Genomic DNA, 18,467 nt, shown 5'->3' with positions numbered 1-18,467 from the left:
GAAGATGATGCAAATCACCTAAGCTTTTGCATATGATCAGTTTGCAGGAAGAAAGCCTGGCTTGCTGCATGACTCTACCCCTTCCCCCTTTATCCTCTATGCATAACTTAAGGTACAAAAACTACTTTGGAAAATAAAGTGCGGGCCTTGTTCACCGAAACTTGGTCTCCCCATGTCGTTCTTTCTCTCACCTTCAGGCTGAATTATTCAGCCTGTTTTCTCCACTGAATTTCCTCACTGAGCTATCCTTATTTCAGCCTCTTTTCTTCACTGAATTTTCCTACTGAGCTATCCTTATTCTATTATTCTTTATATCCTTAATTAACGTTTAATTAAGCAGTTGTTTCCTGATCCTCGCCAACGCCGTCCCCGCTTCGAATTCCCTGGATGCACCGGGGCTGGACCCCGGCACGGTCCCATCACTTCATGGCAAATAGATGGGGAAACAATGGAAACAGTGACAGACTGTGTTCTTGGGCTCCAAAATCGCTGCAGATGGTGACTGCAGCCATGAAATTAAAAGATGCTTGCTTCTTGGAAGGAAACCTATAATCAACCTAGATAGCATATCAAAAAGCAGAGACATTACTTTGCCAACAAAGGTCCATCTAGTCAAAGCTATGGTTTTTCCAGTGGTCATGTATGGATGTCAGAGTTGGACTATAAAGAAAGCTGAGTGCTGAAGAATTGATGCTTCTGAACTATGGTGTTGGAGAAGACTCTCGAGAGTCCCTGGGACTGCAAGGAGATCCAACCAGTCCATTCTAAAGGAAATCAGTCCTGAATATTCATTGGAAGGACTGATGTTGAATCTGAAGCTCCAGTACTTTGGCCACCTGATTCGAGGAACTGACTCTTTGGAAAAGACCCTGATGCTGGGAAAGACTGAAGGCAGGAGGAGAAGGGGACAACAGAGGATGAGATGGTTGGATGGCATCACCAATCGATGGACATGAGTTTGAGTAAGCTCTGGGGGATTGGTGATGGACAGGGAGGCCTGGCGTGCTGTCCTCTATGGGGTGGCAGACTCAGACACGACTGAGCGACTGAACACACCAGTACCTAGCTTGTTTGGCATTCCTGGCCAGACTGGGCGGGGGCGGTTGGGGAGGGAAGGGACAGAGGCCCACCTGGCAGTGTAATGGAAACCAGGGCCCGGCTGCTCAAAAGCGGATAAAAAGAGGTAGGTTGGTGGAAAGGAAAGTTTGTTTTATTTTGGATGCCAGGGTAGAGAGGGCGCAGGGCAGATGCCTGTCGAAAAGCCAACTCCCCCTCCACCCCGACTCCGACAGTCCAGGGCCAAGAGCTTTTATAGACTGAGGGAGGGGCTCCATGCAGAAAGAGCACAGTCAGCTCTGACAGTCATCCTGAAGTTGGCCACACAGCGGTCTGCCCAGCATTACCTTGATTGTTTTAAGTACAGTTGGTCTTCAGTTCCAGGGCCGGCTTGTTCCCATTTCCTTGAGGCCAGTTCTTGAAACTGTGGTAGCTTTTGTCACGGCCGTGGGACTTCCCAGGTGATGCAGTGGTAAAGAGCTTGCCTGCCAATGCAGGACATACAGGAGATGCAAGTTTGATTCCCGGGTCAGGAAGGGTCCCCCTGGAGAAGGAAAAGGCAACCCACTCCAGTATTCTTGCCTGGAAAATTCTATGGACAGAGGAGCCTGGCGGGCTACAGTCCAGGAGGTCGCCAAGAGTCGGCCACGACTGAGGGGCTGAGCACACAGGCATGTCAGGGCTACAGCCTGGTCATCATGTAGTTAACTTCTTCCACGTGATGAGGTTTCAGCATCTATAAGACAGGTCACAGGATATGGCTCAGAACATGCTCTATAGCCCTTGAGAAGGAACTAGGGGTCCTTGACGTATGACTAAACTATGGTTATCTGGTCCTCCTTTGACTCTCTTTTTGTTTCTACATCTTCTTCTCTGATTAAACTTAGTCTTTGACTCAAGTTTTTTTCCCCAAAAGGCAGGCAGGGGACATGGGGGACAAAGACCATAGGGTCAGCAGAATTTTGGTAAAAAAGTATAAAAGGTCCCAGCTGCTCAGGTACTCCATACCTGGGTTGGACGCCCAGGGCTCTGGTCTTTGGTCTTATTTCTGGTCTGGTTTGTATGTGCCAAGACATCCTTTGGACTCTGGGCCTAAAAATGGATCCTTAAGTTATGTTACAAATTTGCAACTAGATTTGTTCTGTAAATGGAAGAAACACCGGGATGAAATACCTTATGTGCAGTCGATTGTTACTGTATCAGAATAAACCTGCCCGCTAAAGGAGCAGCGCAGCACAGAATTCAATCCCTCCTGAAGCCCTCCTGGATGGAACACAGCTTAACGTGTCTCCGAGTCACCTCACACTCCAGTTGTTGTTTTTGTTTATCACTAAGTCATGTCTGACTCTCTTCAACTCCGAGGACTGTGATCCTCCAGGCTCCTCTGTCCGTGGGATTTTCCAGGTAAGAATACTAGTGTGCATTGCCATTTCCTTCTCCAAGGGATCTTCCCGACCCAGGGATCGAACCTGGGCCTCCTACATTGCAGGCGGGTTGTTTACCATCTGAGCTACCAGGGAAATCCAATTTTACTATCTAGAAACTGAGCACAGATGAATATTAGTTTGTGCATGACTTACAGGCAGTTAATCAAATTGTAGAAGATACTTGTCCATGAGTCCCTAACCCATACCTTCTCATCACTGCTCTGCTCACACGAGGTTTTTGTTGGTTTACTTACTGGATTTGAAGAATGCTGTGTGTGTGTGTGTGTGCGTGTGTGTGCTTGCATACCCTTGAGATTTGAATCCCAAGAATTGTTTGCTTTTAATGGAAAGATCTAGATACAAGAGTTAAACAACCATTCTGCTGGACAGGAAGTTCTCAGAGACTTAAAAATTCCTGCACGATATCTGTAGAAATCCTGGCTAAAGATTTGAAGGCCCTTGAAATAAAAGAGGGAGCCCCGCTCTAGTATGAGGATGGTACCATTTGATTGCATGTAAAACAAAGGACCCCTGAGACCAGAATACAGTTTTGACTTTGAACTTTATGGCTGAATGAAGCTGTAAGGTGTCCGAGGAAAAGGCATAGTTCTCTGCTGTCTGTTGACCCCTTGGGTTTTGAACTCTCACAAGGACAGAGTCTTGTCCCCTGACAGAAAGGAAGCTCTAGCCGGGCTTGCAGTTCCCACTATCAGGAGACAGTTGTGGGGATTCCTGAGAATGGCTAGGTTCTGAAGCATTTGGATCCACAACTTAAAAAAAATATATTATTTATTTGGCTGTGCTAGGTCTTAGTGGAGAAGGCAATGGCACCCCACTCCAGTACTGTTGCCTGGAAAATCCCATGGGTGGAGGAGCCTGGTAGGCTGCAGTCCATGGGGTTGGGAAGAGTCGGACACGACTAAGCGACTTTGCTTTCACTTTTCACTTGCATGCTTTGGAGAAGGCAATGGCAGCCCACTCCAGTGTTCTTGCCTGGAGAATCCCAGGGACGGGGGAGCCTGGTGGGCTGCTGTCTATGGGGTTGCACAGAGTCGGACACGACTGAAGCGACTTAGCAGCAGCAGGTCTTAGTCGCAGCATGTGGGATCTAGTCCCCGACCAGTGATTGGACCTGGGCCTCCTGCGTTGGGAGCTCGGAGTCTTAAGCCACTGGATCACCAGCAAAGTCCCTTTGTGGAGCATGATGGGAAGTGGAAACCATACTATGGAGAACTGTCCAGAGATCATCCAAGCTTTGGCTGGTTCCAGGTCTCCTACACTGATTCCTCCCACTGGGCAGGTGAACCCCGAACAGATCTTAAGCAGCTTTTCAGAATGAAAAGAAATTAAGGCTTGGAAAGAATTCAGTGATCAGGACTTCTCAAAGTTGGGCAAAGGCAGGTGCTCTCTCTAGCTGTTGGGTGTCTTTAACACTTGCTCCTTTAACATGTATGGCTGTGCATGCTCTTCGGTGCTGTGCTCAGGTTTTCTCTAGTTGTGGTGTGAGGGCTTCTTACTGCAGTGGCTTCTTTTGTTGCAGAGCACAGGCTCTGACTTCAGTGGTCATGGAGTGTGGGCTCAGTAGTTACCGCTCGAGGGCTGAGTTGCCCCTGGCACGTGAAATCCTCCCGGAACATCGATGGAACCCGTGTCCCCTACATTGGCAGGCAGATTCCTAACCATCGGGCCACTGGGGAAGTCCTGGTGGTGGTGCTGTTCGGTTGGTCAGTCACGTCCGACTCTCTGCGATGTCATGAACTGCAGCACGCCAGGCTTCTCTGTCCTTCACCATCTCCCAGAGCTTGCTGAAACTCATGTCCATTGACTCAGTGATGCCATGCAACCATCTCATCCTGTCGTCCCTTTCTCCTCCTGCCTTCAGTCTTTCCCAGCATTAGGGTCTTTTCTAATGAGTCAGCTCTTCACATCAGGTGGCCAAAGTATTGGAGCTTCAGCATCAGTCCTTCCAATGAATATTCAGGACTGATTTCCTTTAGGATTGACTGGTTTGATCCCTTTGCAGTCCAAGGGACTCTCAACAGTTTTCTCTAACACACTTCAAAAGCATCAATTCTTTGGCACTCAGCTTTCTTTATGGTCCAACTCTCACATCCATACATGACTACTGGAAAAACCATGGCTTTGACTATACAGACCTTTGTCCAAGCTGTTGGAAATTTCATCCGAAATCTTTTTCTGTATGTAATGATACCTACCTCTTGTCCTGCCTGTCATTAATTTTTCAGCTGTCCCTAACTTCACTGTGACTTCCAATGTGACATATCTGATTAGTCTACTCAACAGAATTTCCTGTCCTGTTTTTCCTTGTTTAAGCTGAAATTTGGTCCTTGTGACCTCAGATTTAAAAAAAAAAATAATCCTTTTCTACCGTCAAGGTTCTGTTAGGTGAGAATAGAAAACATACGGATTTTTCCAGCCTGTGTTCCTTCCATATTTAGTATCTAAGTGTTTCAGCCAAACTGCTAATGATTGGGACTCTCCAGTATGTAAGGAGGTAAGACACTGATTCCCTGGCTTGACTGTGTCCTAGATGAGATCCGGGGCCTAAATTTTAACAGTGTGTGGTGTCCCCCTCAGAGCTGGTCTTTGTCTGCCGTTTTGATTATCAGTCTTGAGCCCGTGACAGTTGGTACAGAGGTGGTTATCTGTTTATTGGGATCAAAGTGCTCCCTGGAAACTGGGAACAAGAGAATGTTTAAATGAGCACTCAGCAGCTGCATTCTTCAAGCCCTTGTTAGCCCTATGCTTTTTTAAAAAACTTTTAATTGGAGTACAGCTGATGTACAACGTTGTGCTGTTAAGAGGGCGGCTTCCCAGGTGGCTCGGTGGTAAAGAGTCCGCCTGCCAATGCAGGAGATGTGGGTTCATTCCCTGGGTTGGGAAGATCCCTTGGAGAAGGAAATGGCAACCCACTCCAGTATTTTTGCCTGGAGAATCCCATGGACAGAGGAACCTGGTGGGCTACCGTCCATGGGTTCACAGAGTCGGACACGACTGAGCATGTGCGAACACTGATAAGAGGCAGAGGGCTAACACAGCTCTGTAAATCTGTCATCGCCCCTCCACTCTCAAGATTGAAGAATGATCAGAAGATACGGGGGAATGAAACTGAGGGCAATTATCAGCGAAATCCATTTCCTCTGCCTGCATTAATCAGGGTCATTTGTTCTGAGACGTGTGTGTCAACAAGAAGCACAGAGCCTAAACGGTGTTTGTCAGTTGTTTCCCGGGGGCGTGGAGTCCGCTGTGTCTAGTTTGAGCTGAGCTGGCTAAGGCTGGATAGGACCAATGACTCCCCAAATGGGCCGGCCCGTGTGTCCACATGGTGACCTTCTGACCTTGAAGGGTAACCCTCAGATGGTGCTATAAGCAGATCCACTTTTGAACGTGCAGAGGCCGGTAGCTTAGTTGCGTCTGCGCAGAATGATGGTTGTCACAGCTTTCTCCAGTTCCCCATCCCCACTACCCTCACGCCTCAGGCCGCCTCGCTTCTTTACACCGTGAACACCAGGAGCCCTTCCCCTTCCAGGAAGTGAACCTCAGAGACGTGTTGTGTCTTGTTGCTTGACTGCCTTGTGAATAAACCCTCTCTGCTGCAAACCCTGGCATCTCAGCATTTTGGCTGCTGCATGTTGGGCCAAATGATCCTGGTTTGGTAACTGTCACAAAGGGCATTAATCTTTTTTTTTGCGGGGGTGGATCTCTCTCCTCCTCACTGATGACACCTAATTGTTCCCTTTTTCTAAACATTTTTCATTTCTGAAGAAATGAAACTGAGCAGGACTTGGGGGTTGGGCTTCTTGGGGACGGCCTCTTGTGTGTAGATTTACTGCTGTAGAGCAAAGGGATTCAGTTATATGTGTGTGTGTGTGTGTATGTATATACACATTTTAAATATTTTCCGTTATGGTTCATCACAGGATATTGAATATAGCTCTGTGCCATACAGTAGGACCTTATCTATTCTAAATATAAAAGCTTCCACCTGCTAACCTCAACCTCCCACTGCGCCCCTCTCCCAACACCCCCTCCCCCGTAACCACCAGTCTGTCCTGTGTGTGATTCTGTTCCACAGGTGCGTTTGTGTCGTATTACACATACACGATATCGTATTCTTTCTTTTTCCGGCACTCACTGAACTGGGAGCAGAGTTAACCACTGGACTGTTAGGGAAGTCCCCATCTCTGACTTCACTTAGTATGATCATCTCTAGTTGGATCCATGTTGCTGCCAATGGCATGATTTCATTTTGTATGGCCAAGTATTTTCCACTGTACATATGTACATCTTTACCCAGCGATCTGTCGATGGTCATTCAGTTTGTTTCCATGTCTTGGCTATTGTGAGCAGTGCTGCAAGCATAGGGGTGTGTGTGCCCTTTTCAATGACAGTCGAGTCTGGGCATGCGCCCGGGAGTAGGGTTGCTGGTGCAGTCACTTTGTGCTGTTGCACCGAGGGGCACGTCAGCCCCTGGCCGGCTGCGGCTCTCGGATCCAGTCCAGCAGCAGTCTGAGCAGCTGTGTCGCTGGGACGGCTCTGAGTGCTGACTGCCAACTCGGCGTCCCTGGCCCACAGCAGTTTCGGTTCTGTGGTGAAGGACTCGAGGCTCCAGTTCTGGTCTGGGAGACGTCACCAGTGAGCAGTGGGACTCTGCGTGCGATCACACCAGGGCATCTCCCCTACTGGGCTCCTGGGGCTGGAATCTGTCCTTGGTGTGGGGGGGAGTTTGGGGGGGGAAGCACAGGACTTGGTCATCTGGTTTTGAGCACAATGCTGCTCTAAGTGGAGCCTTCTCTTCCGGGTTGAGGAATCCTTCAGCCACCCCGCACTGCGTGGGCCACTTGGGAAACTCCTCATTAAACCACAGCTGGCTGTCCTTACCCTTCTCTGGAACAACAGATAGGAAATCTTCCATCCTCGTGCTGGGAACTATGATCTGAGGGGCCTCTGAGCACTGGTTGCCTGGTTCTGATCTGTTTCTGATAATCCCAGCTCTTTGAAAAGATAAGAAATGAGAGCTCTATGCCTCCTGTTAGTCCCCTAGGGTGTCTTACAAAACTGGGGAATTTTCAGCTAGATCTCTATGAAAAGAAAGATGACTTCAGTGTAACACCACGTGGCCACAATGTTATTTAGACCTCCGGAGAAAAATGGCCAAGATAAAACTCTTGACATTCTAATTGTTTCCTTTTTGCATATGCAGTTAGAGAAATCTGGCTTGATAAAATTTTTCAAAATTCCGACCCCGAGAGCAAAAGTTTTCCTAGGTACAAAGCCAAAATTGTAACTCCCATTTCCTTTAAATGCAAACACAGCTCACACTGTCTGAGACTATGGTTTTAGCTTAATAGGTAGAACCTGAACTGAAAGGAAATGGAAAAGCCTTTTAAAATCAAGTGAAACTTATTTCAACTGCTATAAGTTAATGTGTTAAAACTACATGAGAAGCATTATCAAATGAGTGCTAAGCCCTAAGTAATACTGTATGGGTAAATGTCATTAAGTGTTCTAGAAACTATACCACTGTTATCAATCTTAACTGAATGGTATTGTTATCAATCTTAATTCTTGTTAACACATTACTGACTGGGGAATTTTTGCAGAAATGAATGCCTCTGGCCAGCAATTTGTTATGTAAGTGAATGTGGAAATATCTTTGATCAATAGTGTTCAGATAACAAAAGACGTATTGAAACGTCTCTGGTCAGTAAGTTGTTAAAATACTGTACGTCACAGCAACGTGGTTAGGCGTCTTTGTCAGCTGCACTGCGTATCCTTAACTGCGCCTCTTCAAGTCCCTTGTCATTCACAGGGGATACTTCACTGATGCTTTTGCAAAAATGCTTCATCTTTAAGAAGTCTCACAGAAAGGACTTTCTGGCAAGCACAAGATTCTGATAACTTCCAGATCATACTGCTGAACTGGGCGAGAAATTAATTCTAATGGAAACCCTGATGGTTTCATCAAACTGTTAACAAGATTAAGGATTAGTTACATGGGACTGAGTTAACTGATGAATATAGTTATAACAGTTTTTAGTCTGTATCTTCTAGACATAAGGAAATCTTTTTAAAAAGTTAAATTTGATATTCCTCAGGAAGAATTCTGGCACAGTCGATATAAAAGAGCCTATACGACAATTACACGGAGGTAAATAATCAGGCCAAGTTTATCGAAACGACTTAACTTGGCAGTGTCAGTGGCTCACTCGTTTTCGACTCTTTGCAATCCCATGGACTGAAGTGTCCATGGAATTCTCCAGGCGAGAATACTGGAGTGGGTTGCCATTTCCCTCTCCAGACGATCTTCCTGACCCAGGGACTGAACCCAGGTGTTCTCCGTTGCAAGCAGATTCTTTACCGCCTGAGCCACAAAGGGTAATTTAGAGAGATTATGTTTTGATAACATACCTTTGTGGATACTGAGGCTTTGTATATGCTGAGGTTGTTGTATTAGATGACCTTGTTGTTATGTTATATTATAAAGCCTAAGTTTTAAAGGAATATTCCAAGCTTGTTTCTGAAGCTGATCACAGTAATCTGTCTTTGGATGAAGATCAGATGCCCCGTGATCCACAACCAGGAGATTATACATACTGGAAAAGACATCATTTATTCAGACTCTCTCCAACCTAAATGAAAGATCTGTCAGGTATCTAGTAGCTCGTGCACAGTGGAAATGGAAAGAAACTGACTCTTGAATGAACTGTTTCCCACTTGAGGGCTTCTGCACTGGACTGGTCTATAGAGAGGACTGCTGACCTCCAACAACGCTGACCCCAGGATGAGAAGAGAACCCAGTGTAGACAGCTGAGCCAGGAATCTGAGCCAGGTCTGTACGATCCACCGTAATTCAACTGAACTGTTCACCAATGGTCTCCCTCTCAAAACAGAAGGTTTTACTTCTAATCGTACTTCTGACTCCAATGTTCAAGACAGAAAATTCTCTTGTCAAGTTGAGTACTCATGACATTTATCACCACTTGCTTTTAACTCTACTCTAAAAGCATGTGTACGATGTTTGTGTGACAGTTTGGTATAAATGATAATGTATAGCCTATAAAATTAGCGCACCTGTGAGCTGGTTCACTATGTTTGATTAGTTTTTCTCATATTTAATATTTTTATATATTTAAATATAAATATATATAAAAGGAGGCCTAGCATTGAGGGACAAGTATTTTGAATCATCAGTGCTTTCTCCTGAAAGATTTACAAACAAAAGGAGGAAAATAATGGCAACTTTCACACCCCCAGGTATAGAGAAGTATTTTGCCTTATACAGGCTGTCTAGTTCGTCAAACATACACTGCATACATCTACTTTAAAGAATGTATTTACAAAATCAAAATGACGTAACCGTAGTTCAGACATTCAGTATGGACCTGGGTGCCTATTACGGACATGGGTTCAGACATGTTCCTGCATTACTGAGAACCTGACCTTTCTGAACTGTATCAGACTCAAGGACACTCTCAGCTGCCATGAAGTGTCTCTGTATAGGAATACAGGGAGTCCCCTACATATAAATGAGTTCCTAAGTCCAACAAAGTTAGTCTAGGTGCCCAACCGACACAGCCGCTCTACAGCACTGCGCTAGGTTCATGCTCTTCACACAATATAGAAACAGAAAAAACATTTTTAATCTTACAGTACAGTACCTTGAAAAGTACAGTCATACAACAGCTGGCATTGAGTGAGCAGCTAAGAAGAGTCACCGACAGGAGGAGGGAGACGGAGCTGAAGGATCGTCAGCAACAGGAGACGGAGGGCAGGTGCAGCTTCCCTCATGCCCCAGGTGGATGGAACACATTTACATCTTTCAAAGTTCAAAATGTGCAGGTTTGTATGTAGGGAGCTTACTGCAGTAATTAGCAAGACAGCTCAGGCTGTAGCTTCCCGGCAGAAGGTGCTAGATTCTTTCGGCAGAAAAGTACCAGATGATAAAACTGCTTTACATTTTAACCACAAAAGAGACATGCAGTGGCCCACAGCTCCTGTTATATATATATATACACACATATATATTTAAAAAAATAGCCCTGGAGAAGCTGAAACCCAAATAGAGTTAATTCAAAAGACTCCTTGGTTACAGAATTTATATAAAAATGACTCACCCCCAAAACTGATTTTCCTGGTTGCCATCTATAACAGACTCTGGGTATACGGCAGGTGCGTTTGGATCTCTATCCTCATTGTACTGTGTCTGATTTTCAAGCGTTTGTCCAGGTGCTGTGACAAAGCCATCAGAGAGGTAATGTTTTCATAATACAAAGTACTGGCACCAAGCAACTTGAGAATTCTTTTAAAAATGAAAAGAATTTGAAAATGAAAAGAAAGTCAATGCCTTTCTCCCACATTCTTGCACAAATTTAATTACAAATGAGAAAATGAAGACACAAAGGAAAGCAGTCAAGAAAGACAAATAATTCAGCCACAAACAAAGTCAAGGCCCTCCAGTTCCTCCTCACGGGCTATAAGTAGTGTCCTGAACCACACCCTTGAGTTGTTTTGCAGGTATTAAGATTTCCCACGAGGTGAAAGAAGTTACCTGCCTGCTGACCACCAGCAACGTAGACTCCAGACGGGCTGGAACCAGAAAGCTAAGAGTCCCCAGACATCACCCAGTTGCTCACCATCAACCAATCAGAATGGTGCATGAGCTGACGGCGCACCCTGTGCCCCTCTCCCTCGCAGTCTTTTGGGCTTTTGAGCACCAGCTGGCCTGTTCTCCTTGCTTGATGCCCTGCAGTGAACTTGGCTGTGGTAACACAAAGTACGGTGTCAGTCGCCTGGTTCTGCTGAGTGGATTGGGAGAGTGGATCCAAGCTTCCCGCTGGTAACAGAAAGCCTGCAAATCATTCAGCCTAAGGCACTAAAAGCCCACTGCACATCACCAGGAACTGCTGGAGGGCATCTCCCTGAGCAGCGTCTTCTGACATCCAGTAAAGGTAAAGACAAGCACCAGTCTAGTCACTGCCCACCTGCCCGGCACACATCTGCTGCGGAAGCTCCGAGCTCCTGGCTGGGGGCACCGGGCAGGGACTTGCCCGGAGTTCTCTGTCCCATCAGAGGCAGGGCCAGGACTCAATCCCAGGGCTCCAGGCTCGAAGCACGAGCTCTGACACACACACTTTGAGGGGACAAAGGAAACCAACAGTTCAAAGACAGGAGGACACAGAACTAACGGTCAGTCCCTAATGAAAGAGAAACACCACTTTCAAAACAGACAGTCAGGCTGTGTGCTAATTATGAGGGCTGACTTTCCATTTCAGCTTCCTGGGAAAGAAACTTCCTGTGACTTAAACTGTGGAAAGACAGACGTTATCACAGACGCCACATGGCTCAGGATGGAGCCAGGGAATCAAGAAACCTAAGATGTTTCCTCATTTCCCTTCACTCGAAACCACTATTTCCTTGATTCTATCAAACTTTCTCTAGTGGCCCAGCGGGGTCCCCTGGGCCACCTGCTCTGGTCCAGCCCAGCCTGGCTCCTCTACCTGCTGATTTTCTATGACCAGCTGGTATTCTGAAGTCCTCCTCACACGCCAGGTCTCTCTGCCGGCTCTGCCCCGGGTTCAGTCCCAGGTCTCCCTCTGCAGCTGCTGGGATGCGGGGAGAGGAGATAAGTCCTGGGGCGCAGTCTGCACCCTCAGCTGAAGGAAACGGAGGCCCCACGCCCTGCAGTGAGGGTTCCTTCCAGAGCCGAGGCCGTCTCCTGAGTCTGGGACCAGCCCGCTCCGTTGTGTCACGTCACAGCCTCTCTGCAGCTTCTGTAATTAGCATGTCACAGATCTGAACAAAATCTGGAGTTTTTCTGTTCTTTACTAAACATTCGTTTCACAGAAACCAGCGCCAAGCTCGTCACCGTCCACTTATGTGAGAGCAGGCCCCAGGTTCCCCCCTTTCAACAAGGACATTAACGGACCCCACTTGGCAGCGCCCTCGAGCGTCCAGGAGGCTAGTCCTCTCCCTGCCGGCTGAGTCCTGCCCGCAGTGGGGCTGAGAGTCTTCGGGAGCAGCTCCCACCGCGTCTCTCCATGAGGCTTTGGGAGGGCGTTCAGAGCCCCGGGCCAAGGATGGGCCAGGCTCAGACAGCTGCGGGGCCAGCCCCGTCATCGCCCCGTGACGAAGCTGGGTGCATCCTCCTCCTCGTCCTCCGTCCCAGATGCCTCCTCGGAGCCACTGGATGGCTGCTCCTGGGTCTCACTGGATGCTGCAATCACACGGCATTTGGATCAGCGATACACCCATCCACTCGGAGAATCGGGTTCCCTGAGAACGGACTCCTGGGGAAAACCCAGGCGCCAGCCGTCTCTGGACTGGACAACGAGGAGCCGGAGAGGTCCTCATGCCCGCCAACCCCCAAGGCCACCCTGGGAATAAACGGCCAGTCCCAGAACCGACCTACCACTGCTGGAGGGTGGACCTCATCCCTCTAAGAGGGTCCAGCCCACACGAGATCCTGACGCCCCAGAAATCGGGCCTCACTGCTTTATGTGTGGTCCCCTCCCTAGTCCACTGTCTTGGCAAGGCAACGCCCCAAGCCGCCCTTTGCCATTGAATGAGAATGACTACACCTGCTCACGTCCCTGCTCTCGCCCCATCTGCAAAGGGACTTTCAAAAACCATGCAGCAGAGGGCCCCGGCCACAACAAACATGGCAGCTCCCAGCTCTTCCCACAGACCCAGAAAGCCTCCCGCCAACACTCCACATGCGCCTCTGAGTCCCAGTGTCTTCCCTGGCGTGTCTGCCAGTTCCCACAGTGCCGCTGAGCAGACCAAGAGCAGAGCACCAAGACAACTTGTGCCCGCCTCCTCCTGCTCCCCCTCTTCTTGCAGCAGGGCAGTGGGCGAGAGCTGGGACGAGGCGGAGCCAGAGCCCACGGAGCCCGCAGCTGCCCTCCGGCTCCCTGAGGACGCCAGGTGGCCATCCATGGGCATGGTGGGCACCTCCTGCAGAAGTGTAGGAACTCAATCCAGCGCCCACAGGCACCCAGAGCTTGGTTACTGCTGTCATCTCATCAAAGGACCAAAGAGCTTCAAGGCCTGGGGGTGCCCAGGGCACAGCACTGCGGGGAGCGAGCTCCGCCTCTGGCAAAGGTCATGAGGAAGGAGGCTTGGCATACGCAAAGGCGGGATCAAGCCTCAGGAGTCTCCCTGGAAATTCTCGAGCAATGTACCCCCAAAACCAGAGTCTGCCTACTTTCTGCTTTGTGCTTTCACCTACACCTCTGACTTTACGGGGGGCTGTCCCCCACTACCTCTCTGAAAAAAGTTAGCTTACAGCTCCAGTTAATAATTCCTGGGTGTGACAGTGTTTAACCTACAAACTCCTTTGGAAATCCTCTAGCCTGCCTGAATAGGTTTTTCCGCCACATGTGATTGTTCAGAGCCTCCCAACTGTGAGAGGCAGGAGATGTTCTAAACTGTGTAAACACAGATTCTTTTGAGTAGTTAAAAGATTGATTAGAAATTGTATTGGTGAAGGGATTTTCACTTGTTGGGCCAATGTTTGCTGCTAAGTTTCCATATCCCTTACCTGCTGTGTCCCTGGCAGTGTATTGATTAATATAGTTGGTGTAAGTAGTAGCTTTAATGTTTGTAACCTGGGACCCTTGAGTTAATTCTTTTTCTTGTTATAGCTCACCACACCTTTGCTCTGTAGGAATGCAACTTTATCTAATGCTTTTGGAGGGTGGCTCCTGACCAATCACCTTTAGAGAAAAATAAGTTTTCTGAAGAAAAGGTCTTAAAATGTTCACAGGCCTCCGGGCCAGAAGATGATGCAAATCACCTAAGCTTTTGCATATGATAAGTTTGCAGGAAGAAAGCCTGGCTTACTGCATGACTCTACCCCTTCCCCCATTATCCTCTATACATAACTTAAGGTATAAAAACTACTTTGGAAAATAAAGTGCGGGCCTTGTTCACCGAAACTTGGTCTCACCATGTCGTTCTTTCTCTTACCTTCTGGCTGAATTATTCAGCCTCTTTTCTCCACTGAATTTCCTCACTGAGCTATCCTTATTTCAGCCTCTTTTCTTCACTGAATTTTACTGAGCTATCCTCATTCTATTACTCTTTATATCCTTAATTAACATTTAATTAAGCAATTGTTTCCTGATCTTCGCCTACGCCGTCTCTCCTTCGAATACCCTGGATCAGCCGGGGCTGGTCCCCGGCACAGCACGGTCTATTATCCACCTTTACACCATTGGCTGGGACACTAAAGCGTATTCATGGCAAGGGGTTGAAATCATCCCTATGATTTAATTCCTTAGGATTTTCTTCCTCCTTAACCTCATGCTTTTGAACTGTGGTGTTGCAGAAGACTCTTGAGAGTCCCTTGGACTGCAAGGAGAGCCAACCAGTCCATTCTGAAGGAGATCAGCCCTGGGATTTCTTTGAAAGGAATGATACTAAAGCTGAAACTCCAGTACTTTGGCCACCTCATGCAAAGAGTTGACTCATTGGAAAAGACTCTGATGCTGGGAGGGATTGGGGGCAGGAGGAGAAAGGGACGACAGAGGATGAGATGGCTAGATGGCATCACTGACTCGATGGACATGAGTTTGGGTGAACTCCAGGAGTTGGTGATGGACAGGGAGGCCTGGTGTGCTGCGATTGATGGAGTCACAAAGAGTCGGACACGACTGAGCGACTGAGCTGAACTGAACCTCATGCCAACAAGAATGAGAAAGTACAAAATGATGAGCATGTTTTAGTGGCTAAGTGCCGGGAGCACCATGGGAAGTCCCACCCATGACAAAGGTCATGCGGAGAGGACCTGACAGGCAAAGGCAGATCAGGACTCGAGGGACTCCCTGGACCTGCTCGAGCATCTACCCCGAAACCAAAATCTGTCTGTCTACTGTTTACTATATTATGCTCTTCACCAACTCTTCTGACATTAATAGGGGGCTCTCCCTGACCACCTTTCTCTGGAAAAAGTCAACTTAGGGCTTTAGTTAATAAGTCTCCTGGGCATGATAGGAGTGTTTCAATTCAAACCCCTCTGATGGCTTTCTAGCTTGCCTGACAGGTTCATCCAGACTTGCAGCTACGCATATGATTGTTCACAACTCCCCAGCCTTGAAAGACACGGGAAGCCTAAAACATTCTAAAAATACAGAACCTTTTGAAGAGTTAAAAACTATTAGAGTAGGGCTGGTGTAGGATTTCATTGTTGAGCCAGTGCTTGCTGCCAAGTGCCCACGTCCCTTACCCACTGTGCACCTGGGAGTGCACTGGCTAACACAGTTGGAATGTAAGAAAAACAAGCAGCAGCCTTGGAATCAACCACATCAGACCTTTGAGCTAATTGGTTCTTTCTCTGTTGTAACTCACTGCACCTTTGCTCTATGAGAATGTAACTCTGTTTAGCACTTTCTGAGGCTGACATAGATGAGAAATAAAAAAAAAAAAAAAACAAGGGAAAATAAGTTTTCTGGTTGAGTAGCCTTTATCAAAAAAGGGTCATAAAATGTCCACAGGCCTCCAAGGCTGGAAGATAATGTACACAACATTGTTTATGGGAAAGGTATGCAGAAAAAATCCTGGTTTTGATAAAGACAAAAGAGATGTAATGTTTAGGCTGACTCTGTATGACTTTGCATCTTTCATTTCCTTCTATGTACAAGTCAAGGTATAAAAAGTTCCTTTTGAAAATAAAATTATGGGCCTCGCTCACTGAAGCTTGGTCTCCCCATGTCATTCTTTCTCTCTCTCTCTTTTCTCTCTCTTATCACCGACGCTATCATCCTGAGGGTATCCCTGGATCCTGATTGGGCTGGACCCCAGCAGCTAAGATTTGCAGAACACGTATTACATGCCAGGCGCTGTGTGAAGTCTGTGCACGTCTGTACCCTCGTTTAATTCTAACAACGGTCTATGAGATGAGTAACGCTCCTCTATATCCATTTTACACATGAGGAATCAAGCTCAGAGAGCTTAAGTAATTTGCTAATCGAGGTCTCCCAATCGGTAAAACCAGGACCTAGGATTCCAACCTGGACTATGTGACTTTCAAGCCTCTGCCTACCTTGCCTGCAAAAATGCATAGGGAAATGGAGACGAAACTTGAGGTGACAGTCATAGAAAAGAACGAAATACAGCCCTTTGCAGCAACATGGACGGACTGAGGTGATCAACTAAGACAAACATCTATGGTATCACTTATATGTGTAATCTAAAAAACGACACAATGAACTCATTTACTAAACAGAGACAGACTCAGAGACTTAGAAAACAAACGTATGGTATGGGGAAGTGTCAGGGAGGGATCAATTACATACACACACTGCTACATGTAACGGATAATCAACAAGGACCTTCTGTACAGCGCAGAGAACTCTACTCAATACTCTGCAATGACCTATGTGAGGGCTTCCCCGATGGTGCAGTGGATAAGAATCTGCCTGCCAGTGCAGGGGACACAGGTCTGATCCCTGATCGGGGAGGATCCCACACGTTCCAGAGCAGCTAAGCCCTTTTGCCACAACTACTGAAGCCCGTGCACCTAGAGCCCCGCTCCACAGCATGAGAACCACTGCAATGGGAGGCCCCTCACCACAGCTAGCGAAAGCCCACACAGAGCAAGCAGTCAGGGCAGCCGAGATAAACACATAACCTAGATGGGAAGAGAATCTGGAAAAGGATATACGTACAACTGAACCTCTGCTGTACACCCGACACTAACACAACACCGTGAAGCTACTACACCCCAATACGAAGTAAGAAAAACAAGGTGCAAGCAGTAACGATGAGCACGCTGAATGGACAAGGAGAACGCGGCCCGTTCATGCAATGCAGGATTCGGCCTGAAAAGGGAAAAAGTTCTGACTGGGGCTGCAACGGGGATGAACCCTGAGGACGCTACGCTGAGTCAAACGGGAGTCACAGGATGACGAATGCTCTATGATCTCTATTACAGGAGGTCCTGAGAGCACCAGATTCGGAGACAGAAGAGGAGACAGGTGGCTGCCAGGTGCTGGGAGGAGCAGGGAACGGGGAACTGCCGTTTCAAAACACAGGTTTTGTTTTACAAAATGAAGAGAGTTATGGGCGTAGATGACAGTGATAATGGTTGCATGACAACCTGAATGTATTTAGTACCACTGAACTGTACTGATGGTAAATCTTGTGTTGTGTGTATTTTACCAAAATTGTTAAAAAAAAAAAAAGGGGGGGGAGCTGGGAAGGGGAGAAAGAAAGAAAACACACGCTATGGACCAGACACATAGCTCTGAGCTCCCTGGACTCACTGAGCACTGGCCTGAGGTCGTGGGCACTCAGTCTCCACCCTGAAGGCAAGGCGATCGGGGTCTCTGCCACGTGTACACATTCCCCATTTACCAGCCGGGGAGCTCTGCTCTAGGACCTGCGCTCCCAGGGCGCAGCTGCTGATTATTTGTTTTGTTCTGTAACTTAGTCATCACAGGTCGGCCTCAAGCCTGAGAACCACCAACCATATCCAAAGAGGTCTGAACAGGCAGGGCAAGTGCACAGACTTTCATCTTGAATTCTGATCTTAAAGGGACCGGACAGTTGGAGATGTCTTTGAGCTCACCGAGTAGACAGCATGAGCAAGGCTCACCCTCCCGAGTTGAAGAGATGTATGGACAAGAAGTTATTGCTGAAATTAAATGGTGGCGGACATGTCCAAGGAATGCTGTGGGGATCTGATCATTTACGAATCTTGTGATAGATGAGCGTGGAGATGGCTGCTGGTGGGCAACAGAACCCTACTGGAGTGGTGGCAGCGTGAGGAGACATCATCCTGTCACAGTCTGGGATCCAGTACGAACGATGGCTGTGCTCATCAGGGATTCAATGGTGTCCACATGCCCCCCTCCCCTGCATTTCACTATAAAATTGGGTTGTGTACATTTTATTACTGAACACTTTTGTTAAACTTTTGTTAACTGTTGGAGGAAAAAACTGAGTAAAACACTCATTAAT

General features: G+C 47.5%; 1 protein-coding gene across 4 annotated transcripts in view; it reads right to left on the bottom strand.

Annotated features, from left to right (window-relative positions):
• Positions 1–1,194: 1,194 nt before the first annotated feature.
• PRKRIP1 (PRKR interacting protein 1) overlaps positions 1,195–18,467 on the bottom strand; it is a 37,495-nt gene continuing 20,222 nt past the window's right edge. The window contains exons 6-8 of one of the 4 annotated variants that reach the window (XM_070362431.1): positions 2,230–12,720; positions 2,065–2,148; positions 1,195–1,792 (exon numbers count right to left, since the gene is read on the bottom strand). In XM_070362431.1, coding sequence (XP_070218532.1) covers positions 12,620–12,720 — 101 coding nt within the window. In that variant the 3' untranslated portion in view covers positions 1,195–1,792; positions 2,065–2,148; positions 2,230–12,619. Of the gene's footprint in view, positions 1,793–2,064; positions 12,721–18,467 lie in introns of all 4 variants that reach the window. The other 3 variants (XM_070362430.1, XM_070362432.1, XM_005892810.2) reach the window with 3 other exon arrangements.

The sequence above is a fragment of the Bos mutus genome, chromosome 25 (assembly GCF_027580195.1).
Source record: "Bos mutus isolate GX-2022 chromosome 25, NWIPB_WYAK_1.1, whole genome shotgun sequence".
NCBI classification, from domain to species: Eukaryota; Metazoa; Chordata; class Mammalia; order Artiodactyla; family Bovidae; genus Bos; species Bos mutus.
Note: the sequence above shows the minus strand (reverse complement) of the source record. Positions and strands in the feature narration are given on the sequence as shown.